General features: G+C 33.0%; 1 protein-coding gene across 2 annotated transcripts; it reads right to left on the bottom strand.

Annotated features, from left to right (window-relative positions):
* Positions 1-5,313: 5,313 nt before the first annotated feature.
* Positions 5,314-10,352, bottom strand: LOC137835222 (protein NEOXANTHIN-DEFICIENT 1). Of its 2 annotated transcripts, none has more exons than XM_068643621.1 (11): positions 10,170-10,352; positions 9,911-9,980; positions 9,713-9,796; positions 8,988-9,051; positions 8,825-8,871; positions 7,249-7,303; positions 6,945-6,983; positions 6,540-6,714; positions 6,103-6,166; positions 5,951-6,007; positions 5,314-5,755 (listed from the first exon to the last, which is right to left on the bottom strand). In XM_068643621.1, the coding sequence occupies exons 2-11, from the start codon at positions 9,973-9,975 to the stop codon at positions 5,491-5,493; spliced, it is 915 nt and encodes a 304-aa protein (XP_068499722.1). In that variant the 5' UTR covers positions 9,976-9,980; positions 10,170-10,352; the 3' UTR covers positions 5,314-5,490. The 2 variants fall into 2 exon arrangements, with proteins under 2 accessions (XP_068499722.1, XP_068499723.1); XM_068643622.1 differs by having other exon boundaries at positions 5,996-6,007.
* Between the last annotated feature and the right edge of the window lie 418 nt (positions 10,353-10,770).

The raw sequence follows: 10,770 nt of genomic DNA, 5'->3' as shown, positions 1-10,770 counted from the left end.
ACTCATGATACCACATGATATGATTCCAATAGCTAGATATAGATGATTCTTTGACATTTTATGGAATCAACTTGAGTTGGAGATTGAATAGGCACTTTTATAGAAATGGATCAATGTTCTATGTTTCAAGAACTCACCAAAACTTGCACCAAACACCAAACTCACATGGAAATTCCATTTCTTGTCAATTGAACCGATTAAAAGGTGCTAGAATACAAATGAACCGATTAAATTGCTTAAGAAATGAAAGGAACCGATTGAAATTCTTCACAAATGAAATGCACCGAACAAAAGCAAAGGAGAAAGAAGATGAACCGATTGAAACAAGAAACTAAGCTAGAACACCGAATAGAAAGCAAGAAAGGAACCTAAGACATGTTTAAGAGTTCATATAAGCACGGAAATGGAAGGAGAAGATGGAGAAGAAAGAAGACTTATGTGGTTGTAGTTCTTGGTTGATGAACACGCCACTTGAAGTGTGAATGCTCCAAGATAAGTGTGCAATGCTGCCACTTGAGAGAACCAAGGCACTCAAGATGAGACTAGGAAGAGAAGAAGACAAGTTCTCACTACACTCAATCACCAATTTGGGAGAGTTTTGATACTACAAATTCCAATTCTGAATTATGAAGGACCTAAGCCCTCCTTTTATAGGAGCAAGGGTCGGTCATGGCTTACAAAGCTTGTACCACAAGCTAACCAAAAGACTCCTAAGCTAACGCCTATAGTGACTCATGAAGAGTCACCTTCTAGAAAATTCTAAACTAAAGCCTAAAGATGCTTTACAAAAGAGGTTTCTTTAGGTTTCCCTCTTAGCACCTATCTAAACACTATTCTATATTATTTACAAATTTATACAAAAGAAACTATAAAGAGAGATATTTAATTGAAGCCCATTCTTGAAAGCTTGTAGACTTCTTTGGCTTTAGGCTTGATCCTCTCTTTATTTTATGTCTTCTTTTAATTTTGAGAAGACTAAAAGGAAGAACTTTAAATGTGTGGGTGAATGACATCTTCCTCCATTGGTAAAAGCCTCTCTTATCTGTTCTTCATCAACATGGGTAAGTGTTATTGTTATTCTTTGAATTAAGAGTAAATTATCTACTCATGTAATACTTTATGGTTGGGGTTGACATAATTTTTTAGTGTTATTTAACTAGAATTGTAATTTAACCATTTTAGCTTGTTAATTTATGTTATACCCAAAGATTTCAGTGAAGAGATTGAAAGGGGTGTTGGTGGTACAGTGTATAAGGGTGTCTTGATAGATAATCAAGTTATGGCAATAAACAAACCAAAGAGAAAATGAGTTTCAGACTGAGGTAAGCATCATTGGAAAGTTTAACTACATGAACTTAATATACATGTTCGGGTATAGTGCATAGGGAAAGCATAGGTTGTTGGTTTATGAGCATGGAAAATGGTTCTTTAGCATGCATGAATGGATACACCTGTCTTCCACTTGTTAATTTCTATCCATATATGCTACTCATATATTGCCATGCCAGTTACTCCTTTCGTTTTCTTCCCAACTACACAAAGGCAAATTAGGAAAAAACAACCTCCTTTGTACATACATACATACCTATTCATTCTATTTTCTAAATCCATTTAGTTGCATCAATAAATAAAAATATTATTTTCAGTTCAACCATCACTACAAAAAAAAAATTGTGTTATTGTCTTTGCCCTATGTTGGTTGTGTTATTGTCTTTGCCTTCTAAAGATCCAGATTGCAATTTTTTTATTTTTTATTTTTGGGCTTTTGATATGCACATTTCAGTTTTTTATTTTTTATTTTCTTTTTTTGGTTAATTCGATCATTTGACATTGTCTATATGATCCTAGAACCTTTTCATTTTTCTTCTTTTAGACCTCTCCAGACCCCTCCAATCTGAAGCATACGCCGAAAACTATTTTAGTTGCACCACTCTTACATAAAATATGCAATTAAATACAAAGATATATATTCCTAAAATGCAATTAACTAATACGCATTTGACAATGTAGAAATCTAAAGAAATATATCTTTGTCTGCCTCCATCCTTTTCTATTATAATAATTGATAACTAATTATTTGTTGCAAGGTTTTTATTTCCTTTCTATATGTTCTCATGTTAAAAACAAGTATTTGTGTGTACCAGGTCAGAGCAGGTTTGTGCAAATGTGAATTTTCTCAATATTGTGATTCTCAAGGATAAGGTTTCACTGAGGCGACAGTGAGAAGATTTACAGTGTAATGTCACAAGTATCCATGACACTTGAGGTGTGTTTTGCATATGTTTGGTGTTTCTTGATATTATAATACTCACACACATGCGAGATGTCTCTTGGATTAGGAATATTTAAATGAAATCTTATGGAATGAACTATGCTTCCTCTAGTTTATATATTTAAATATTTATTGGTGTTTTTTATTTTATAATTATAAACATTCAAATTCATTAACTTAAAAATTATTTATTTCAAGCATCAGATATTGAAAGTAGTGTTCCATCACCTAATCAAATAATAGGATCAAGTGCTAGAAGCAAAACTGATTAGGGATGTGTGTTTTAGTTTAAAATTATGTATGAACTTTTGAACAATTATGTGTTTTAATTTTCAATTATGTATCAACTTTTGAACAATATTATGTATTTTAATTTTCAATTATGTATCAACTTTTGAACAATATTATGTATTTTAATTTTCAATTATGATTCAACTTTTGAACAATATTACGTGTGCTTTAATTTTCAATGAAATAAATGGATGCTTATAACTTTATACATTATTTCATTTTACTAGTATTTTATTTTTTATTATAAAAATATATTATGTTTAGTTCAATTGTAAAAACCAGATTATAAAAAATTGGTGGTTAAATTTTATTTATTTAGAATTAAAATTACGTCAATTAAAACCAACGTATTATTTTGCAATTTTATTATAATATTGTCAGTTAAAACACCACATTATATCGTATATAATGGCCCTAAAATATTTTTAAATGAATTAAATTGCGACAATTATAACTGACACTACTTACACATAAAAACCGCCACTTTAAACATAGTGTTAAAGTGGCAGGTGTTGCGGTGGGTAGCGTAAAACTGCCAAATTAAACTTTGTGGTGGCCAATGCTATGGCGGTTTGGGAAACTGCCACACACGTATATTGTAGCGGTTATAAATGCCATTTTATACGAAAATAATCGCCACACTATACACAAATTTTTTGTAGTGAGTGCCTATATTTAATATGAAATATTACTAAAATCTAGCACTTATCATGTCTCTCTCCTAGTCTCATAGAGTATATAATTCCCCTTGAAAAGTCATCCAACTTGCCCTAATATACAGTTGTGCTAAAACATACTAAAAAAGCATAATAGAAAAGGTTCTGTCTAATCCTCACAAAAGACAAAAACAAATCCTTCTAGATGTAGTCATTTAACCAAGTGGGCCTAGATCCCTTCTAATGGGCCTTGTAGTTGTAAGTCTGGTATCAATAGTTGGCCTCGACAAAGTAACCTTGTCCTCAAGGTTTTTGTTGGATGAGCTTGGTAAGTGAGTCGTGGTTGATGATGCGGTTGGATAGGAGCTTGGGATGGGGAGAGTGAAATGAGGTGGTGTGGTTATTGATGGATTGTAATTGAGAATTGGTGTTGTATTTTATGGGGAAAATGATTCGGCCACCTTGGGTTTATGGTGGCAATGCGGGAAGGTGTTTGATGGTTTGATGTTGGTGGGGGTTGGTGGGCCAATGTAGTTTTTGTGGTGTGTGGATGGTTCTAGAAGTGAGAGGGTGGGAATATATGGAGTGGGAATGTTTGTTAGGCTTGTTGTAGTCTTTTGGGTCACGTTGGTTGTAGTGTGGGAGTGTGCTTTTGGTAAGGAGGGGTGAGAGTGGGTTCTAGGATGGGTTTGGAGCCCAGAGGTAATTATGTTGAATGCAGAGGGTTTTGGAACCTTGGGACAAGTGGGTGCGTGCCAACTGCATTTTTTAAATCCTGAATAAAATCACGTGAAGGTATGTCACACTGTTTGTGATGAGGCTCAATGTAAGCTATAGATGGAGGACGCGTGGCTTGTGCTAATGAATCCAGTACCGTGTTAGGTGAGTTTATTGGTGGAAGTAAAGTCTCAGTTAGGGTTATGTTGTGGGTAGATTTTGGACAGCACTCAAGATAAGACCCAATGATAATAGGAGACTCAACTCACTAAACATCTGACAAAGTTTCTTTACTTTCAAAATTCACTGTGTAAAAACACATGAGGCAAGACACCCTTTATATAGGAGAGAGTGACTTGGGTAACAAGAGTCAGAGGGGTAGGGGTGTCATTTGTGAGAAACCTTCTAGAAGGTAGGTCAAAGAAACCGTAAACCTAGGTGCACATGTCATGAAAGGTGGGCCAATTTACTAAGTACACCCTACTCTTAGTTTATTCTTCTATTTGCTACCCCCAAAGTGAGCCCAATTTATGCTAAGTACACCCCATATTATGCTATGTACACCCTAATCTACTGAAATTAAAAATAAAGAGATTAGCTGGTGCTCAGCTCCCATCATATGGGTTTTGCTCCTGGTGGTCCTATGAGGAATGATAGGCTCTGAGGCACTGGCTATGGAGTGATCCTGACCTAGCCCTAGGTCTTGTGTCATGCTCTTAGTCATCTTCTAGAAGGTTGGGCTAGCTTAGTGGGTTCTCTATCTCTCAGGGCTTCATCAATTTGTGACCAGGAAAATATTTTAATCACAATTGTAACATAAGTCAGTTGATCTATGTTCTTGTAGTTGGGAGGATGAAAGTTTTTTTTATAGCCAGAGAGGTGGGTGTAGTGGTTGATGTTTGAGGCTGGAAAAGGGGGCGTGGTGGTGGTAAAAGAAGTGGGGATGGTTGGGGAATTATGAGGATTCGATTATACTTCCTTGAATCATGGATTTAGATTTCAAGAACTTTGTAAGGCGCATGGCTTGGGTGATTGAGGTAGGTTGAAGAACAACTATCTCTTGTCTGATTTCTGGGACCAGACCGGAAATGAAACAATTGAGGATCATCTCTAGTGTAAGGCCCAAGGCTATTGCACAATTTTTCAAAATATTCTTGGTACTTAGTGTTATGCTATTTTGACGAAGTTTGAACAATTTATCTTGATGGTTGACATAAGTTGAGGTTCCAAATTGGAGCTATAAGGCACAACTGAATGAGAGTCAGTCACACCCTCAAAACCATCGAGACATAAATACTTTTTGTGTAGTTTCTAGTACCCAAAAGAAATGCAAACTTATCAGCAAAAAATCATAGTAGCTAGAAATTGGTCAACCAATTTGGAATAAAAATATAAAATTGAATATATATTAACAAAAGGATCATTCGGTAGGAGAAAATGGAGGAGAGAAAATATACCTATGTAAAAGCAAAAAAACAGGAAATGAGATAAATAAATGTTACAGTTTAAAAGGCTGAAACAAATAATTTCTGCACTGAAAGACAATGCTGCTACCTATGGAACAGAACTAACAGTAGTTTGTAAAGAATTTGAGCACTGGGAAAGCACAAGGGGTGCTTCAACCTGCATCTTCATTTGACTAAACTTTAGTGCTAGTAAGGGTTTTGATAGCATCACAGAAGTGCTGAAATTTTGTGCATCAGTTTTGTTATCTTCAGCCACCAGGCTACAGCTTCCATGATCTTCTAAAATTTGTTCAGCTTCATCATTTGTTGAGGTGAATGATCCTGAAACCTTCAATGGCTTCAATGCTTGCACCCTATTCAATATTGAGAAGACAGGGTGAAAAGGCATAATATTGATTAATCTCTTTGTGCTTTCTGAAGTTTAAAAGAAAAAGTAACCCATTTTTGTTATATTATCATAAGATTGTTCTATGATAAGCATGGTAACAATGATTTATAACTGGTTGATTGTATAGAACTTTTTTAAGTGTAAGAAGTTAAATTCTAGCCTGCATTCAATCTTGCAAGAGTATTTGAGGAGGTTAGGATTATACTCTGTAGCTCCACTGCAAAATTGAAACAAATTGATGATCATTAGTCAAGGAAAACTCAAAACTCTGGTAGCATAATGTGGATATAATGGATTGCTGCAAAAATTTACCTAAAACTTGGAAGTGACATTCTGATTGTTGGGCCTAACCTGAGGCCAAAGCTCAAAGAAGGCACTGCAATCAACATGGTTGTCATCAGTAAAGTCCTTATGGTGTCAATTATAGTTAGAGGGCAAACTAAATAAATCAAACACAATGAAAAACTGTTGTGAAACTTAGCAATTTCACCCTCACACTCTGGCAAGCCTTTTGAATAATTCTAGGGGGAAATGTTTGTTCTTTAGTGATCCCAAATTAGTGTACACTGAATTACTCATTAATTGTTTTAGGAGAGCATTGAAGAAAATGTATACCAACAACCATTTGATAGCAACTAAACCAACAAGAGGCATTGAGATGAGTACTATGACCAAAACTGTATCTTTTTCAAATAATATTAAGGAAACTCAGAGGGCAGTGAAATCCAATAAAAAGAAAATACACTCACCAGGACTGGTGAGACTGATGTTAATATTACATGTCTCTTCTGCATCAACACATTTGATTTTGGTTACTTGAACATTCAGGGGATCCTTTGGACCAGAAAATTTGGCACCAATTCCAATCCTATTAAGAAATTCACTCTTTCTGCCCCTCGGTTGTCTTGAGATTGCTGTAATTGTCTTTTTGAAGAACAGCCAAATTAAATATGCAAATATTCAAAATGTCCTAGACATAGAGAATTCCTAAGTTTAGTTTTATTGATTAGTACTTTATCAAGTATTAGTGTTATGCACACAACTTTTGGCTTAATGTCTAAAGTTTTAGATAAAATCCTCATAACTGACATACAAAATCTCAAGCCCTTTCTAAAAGATTGAAGTGCAATGATGCACTAGGTCTAAACAATTACCTTGGAAAATCTAGCCATCTGGCTTGGAAGCCCCACCTCCTGCCAAAAAAGTGGGAGTTACACCAAAATGGTAAACCAATACCATAATAGAATGTTACATATAGATGGTGAAATCAAGAAAAATACATATATGGTTTGTTTTGGAGCTTTTAATTCTCTCACAGTTTTATCCTTCAAAAATATTTTAGAGAATTAAGAAAGGAAAATATATTTAAAATATTTTAACTTCAACTTCATATAATGTGAAATTCAGCAATTTGTTAAACGTTATTTAGTATGCATGCATATAGGAGTTTTCTCCTACCTTTCTTCCGTGACAACAAGCTTCATCATTGTTCACGTACACCCTCGTTGCCCATCTTTTTGGTAAAAAAAAAAAAATACAATTATAAGAACATCTTGATATATCAAAAAGAAAAAAAAAATCCTGCATAATCGCTCCATGTTTATGCTAAATAAGTGCTTAATCTGATGCAAGCAAGAATTTGGACTAATAAACAATTCTAAAAGAAAAAAATGTTTGAGAATAATGAAGAATAAGACATAGGCCTGAGTCTACTGAATCACCTATAGGTATTATGACATCATGGCTAGTTAAAATATAATGTTCTCATGCAAGCGTCTAGGTTTTATTATAAAGTATGTATGATCTATGAAAGTTTCTGTGTCATTTATTACATTTTGTTTAGATTAGTATATTAACATCTGTAGAACACTTTGGTTATATCCTCTACAACTTCTAGATATTTTTTTAATACTGATTGCATAAAATACATGCATTATAATCGTTTAAAAAATATTAAAAAAAAACTAATTGTTTTAACTTTATAGTAATTAAGAAAAAGAGATAAGATGATTTGAATTATTCATTATTAATATAAGAATGTTTATAATGTTTTAAGGAGTATTAAATACATTTATTATATCCACCTAATTACTTAAAGGGTCATACTTTATTTTTTAGGTAGCAACTTAAAGGAAGTGCACAAACAAGGACATTCATTATACAGAAAATTTACATAGGCAAGTGTATAGATAATATTAAATATTATTTTCTTTTTGTATATTTTTTATATAATGTTATTTTAATAGGAAAACACATAGCCACACATTAGAAAAACAGATGTAAGAATAAAGTTCCTCCTTTCCAAGGCATGAACCTTACCTAATCCCATCAGCTATCCATGTTCTGATTGGGCAAGCTACTATATTATAAAAACAAGGTTGAATTAAGTATTTGGTACCTATATTTATCTCAATCTTTCATTTTAATTTTTAGAGTTTAGTTCTTATGTCTCCACTGTTTATACAGTTAAAAATAACTAAAGTTTAATTATGTTTATATTCTTTACATTCAGATTAAATTGTTTTTCACTTCCATCAAACTAAAAAAATAGTACTGATATGTTGACAGTACAAGATTACAAATGAAAAGAAAAATAATTCTTTTAGTGAGATGTAAACTCCATGTAAGAGATAGAGCAATTTTAAAATTGCATACGACACATCACAGTTGTAAACTAGATAGTTGTTGTCAAGTAAAAAAATTTTAAAAAAAAATCCTTAAATTTAGTATAACATGATTTTAATTAACCCTGTAAATATAATGAGCTACCATAGGCTTGTTTGGATAACATGGCCAACACAAACAAGATCAAATTTGACTGGGGAAAGAGTAGGTAGCAGCAGCATCACATGCAGAAAGCTACCACATCCAATTTGGTTAAAACCATGTTTTGGAATCAATTTTCATATGACTTTGGAACTAGAACCACGTTCCATTTCAATGCTATTCTTCTCCATATTTATTAAATAATATGGAAGAATGAAGAAGTTTCAAAAATAAGTATAATCATCAAAGATGAAAAGTGGGAACATACGCGCAGGATGTTGGGCGGTTCCATACAAGTCCTGCAATCACAACAAGCTGCTACCCATCACAAAGTTCTAATGTCAGCAACAAATTGCACCAATCAATAATTTACGAAAATATGTTTCAAAAAAACATCTGAAGCAAAAACTGAGATTAAAACATAACAGAACCTCATCAAAGACACCAACTGGACTGTCCTCATAACTTGCTAGAAAGAAACCACCAAGAGTGTATCTGCATATAAGGATTGAATTCGGAAACCACAAGTTTCAAATTAAACTTTTATATTACAATAGACAAAAGTCAGATACAATTTCGTAAGTGTGTATTTGCATGAACTGAAAGTATCATTGACAAGTTATGTTAACTTTTATGTTAATTTGTAGTTGCTAAGAGTATATATTATAAGGTCAACTTTAAACCAAACTTATGTTTATAAAATCAACTTATAAATATCACCCCAACTTGTATTGTAATCTCAAACAAAATTGAATCCAAGTTGTCCTATTATAATCACCTCCACCTTACTCTTCAACCTCATGTGTTGAATTCTTTCATTTTTATGATTGAAAAAATTTATATGTAAATGAAATAGTTTACCAATCCTATCAAAGTGTTGGAACTTACAAGTCATAAAATAATACACGTTATAAAAAATTGAATTCTTGAAATAATTCCAACCAGACAATTTTCAAACATTGTTTCCTTTACATAAGTGAACTGTTTCTTCTTGAAGCCAGGAGAATATGACTAAATTAGGAAATAAAGCAGAAAATCACTTGCCTTTTTAACTCACAAACTGATTAATCTCAGGAGCAATTGGAAAACTAATCACTGTTGAAATTTATTCTCCGTTTTGTAGTAACCCTTCTAAAGCAAGTACAAGTATACCTACCCAAAAGCTTCAACTAATTTGAATTCTCTGGGAATGTATGCTCGAGCTTTCTCTGCCTTCACAAGATGAAGTTGATACCAGGCACTGATATATATCAGAAACAGAACTAGTTAGTTAAACTTAAACCCCTACCCTCAGTGACAAACAAACACAGAGCAAGACATGGTAACTATAGAAAAAAAAAAATGTTACACTCACCTGCCTCTAAATACCCATGGAGGTTTGCCATACCCAGAAGAAGATCTCCCCTCTACAGCTTTCATTAACACTGAATGGTAAATTGACAACCAAATTGAACACGAGCTCAAATTTGTCAGAAACAGATCAGAAATTGTGGTAATCGATTGCCACAGGTAATTAAGGTGAAAAACCAGTGTGTATTTCTCTTTGAAATGATACAGTAATTACATTTACAACATACTAATGAATGCATTAACATTAGGCGGCCAGAACTTACATGATTGAGTTTGGTGGCTGAGGAGATGAGTGAGACAAGCAAAAGGGAAGGTGTGGTTATGGATGTAACCCCAAGGAATGGAGAAAACACAGTGAATGAAGATGGAGAAATGGTGAACGAAGAGTGAGAGAAGAGGGTAAGGTGTGGTATGGTACAGAACTGAAATATTTGGAAACGAATGGATAAACTGAAACATTTCATCCTGCGTGTCCTTTTGTATGGACATAAACTACACACGGACAACCTTTGGCGCCAACACAAAGTAAAAAAAAAACAACCTTGACCTGTAAGAAATCAATTTATTTTAACAGCCAAAATTAGAATGACATTTTTAACCTAATGGATTTATCAAAATAAGAATAAAAACTTATAAAATTTATATATTTTTTTAAAATATGTAAACATGTAATAGTATTATTATTTAAAAAATATATACTTAGACATTAGTTTTTCATTATTTATTATAATGTAAAATGAAATATTTATACGGTGATATATATATATATATATATATATATATATATAAATGGTCAAAATCTATCTTTTTACTTGGCTATCCTTAAATATGGTTAAAGTAGGCTTTGTTTCTTTAAAAATATAA

The sequence above is a fragment of the Phaseolus vulgaris genome, chromosome 5 (genome assembly GCF_000499845.2).
Source record: "Phaseolus vulgaris cultivar G19833 chromosome 5, P. vulgaris v2.0, whole genome shotgun sequence".
NCBI classification, from domain to species: Eukaryota; Viridiplantae; Streptophyta; class Magnoliopsida; order Fabales; family Fabaceae; genus Phaseolus; species Phaseolus vulgaris.
This window is presented reverse-complemented; position numbering and strand designations above follow the sequence as displayed.

Coding starts and splice junctions, on each gene's coding strand:
- LOC137835222 (XM_068643621.1), bottom strand. CDS start 9,975: ATGAAAGCTGTAGAGGGGAGATCTTCTTCTGGGTATGGCAAACCTCCA. Junction 9,052..9,712: donor AAATTAGTTGAAGCTTTTGG/GTAGGTATACTT, acceptor CCTTATATGCAG/ATACACTCTTGGTGGTTTCT. Junction 6,715..6,944: donor AGATGGCTAGATTTTCCAAG/GTAATTGTTTAG, acceptor TTCTTCAAAAAG/ACAATTACAGCAATCTCAAG.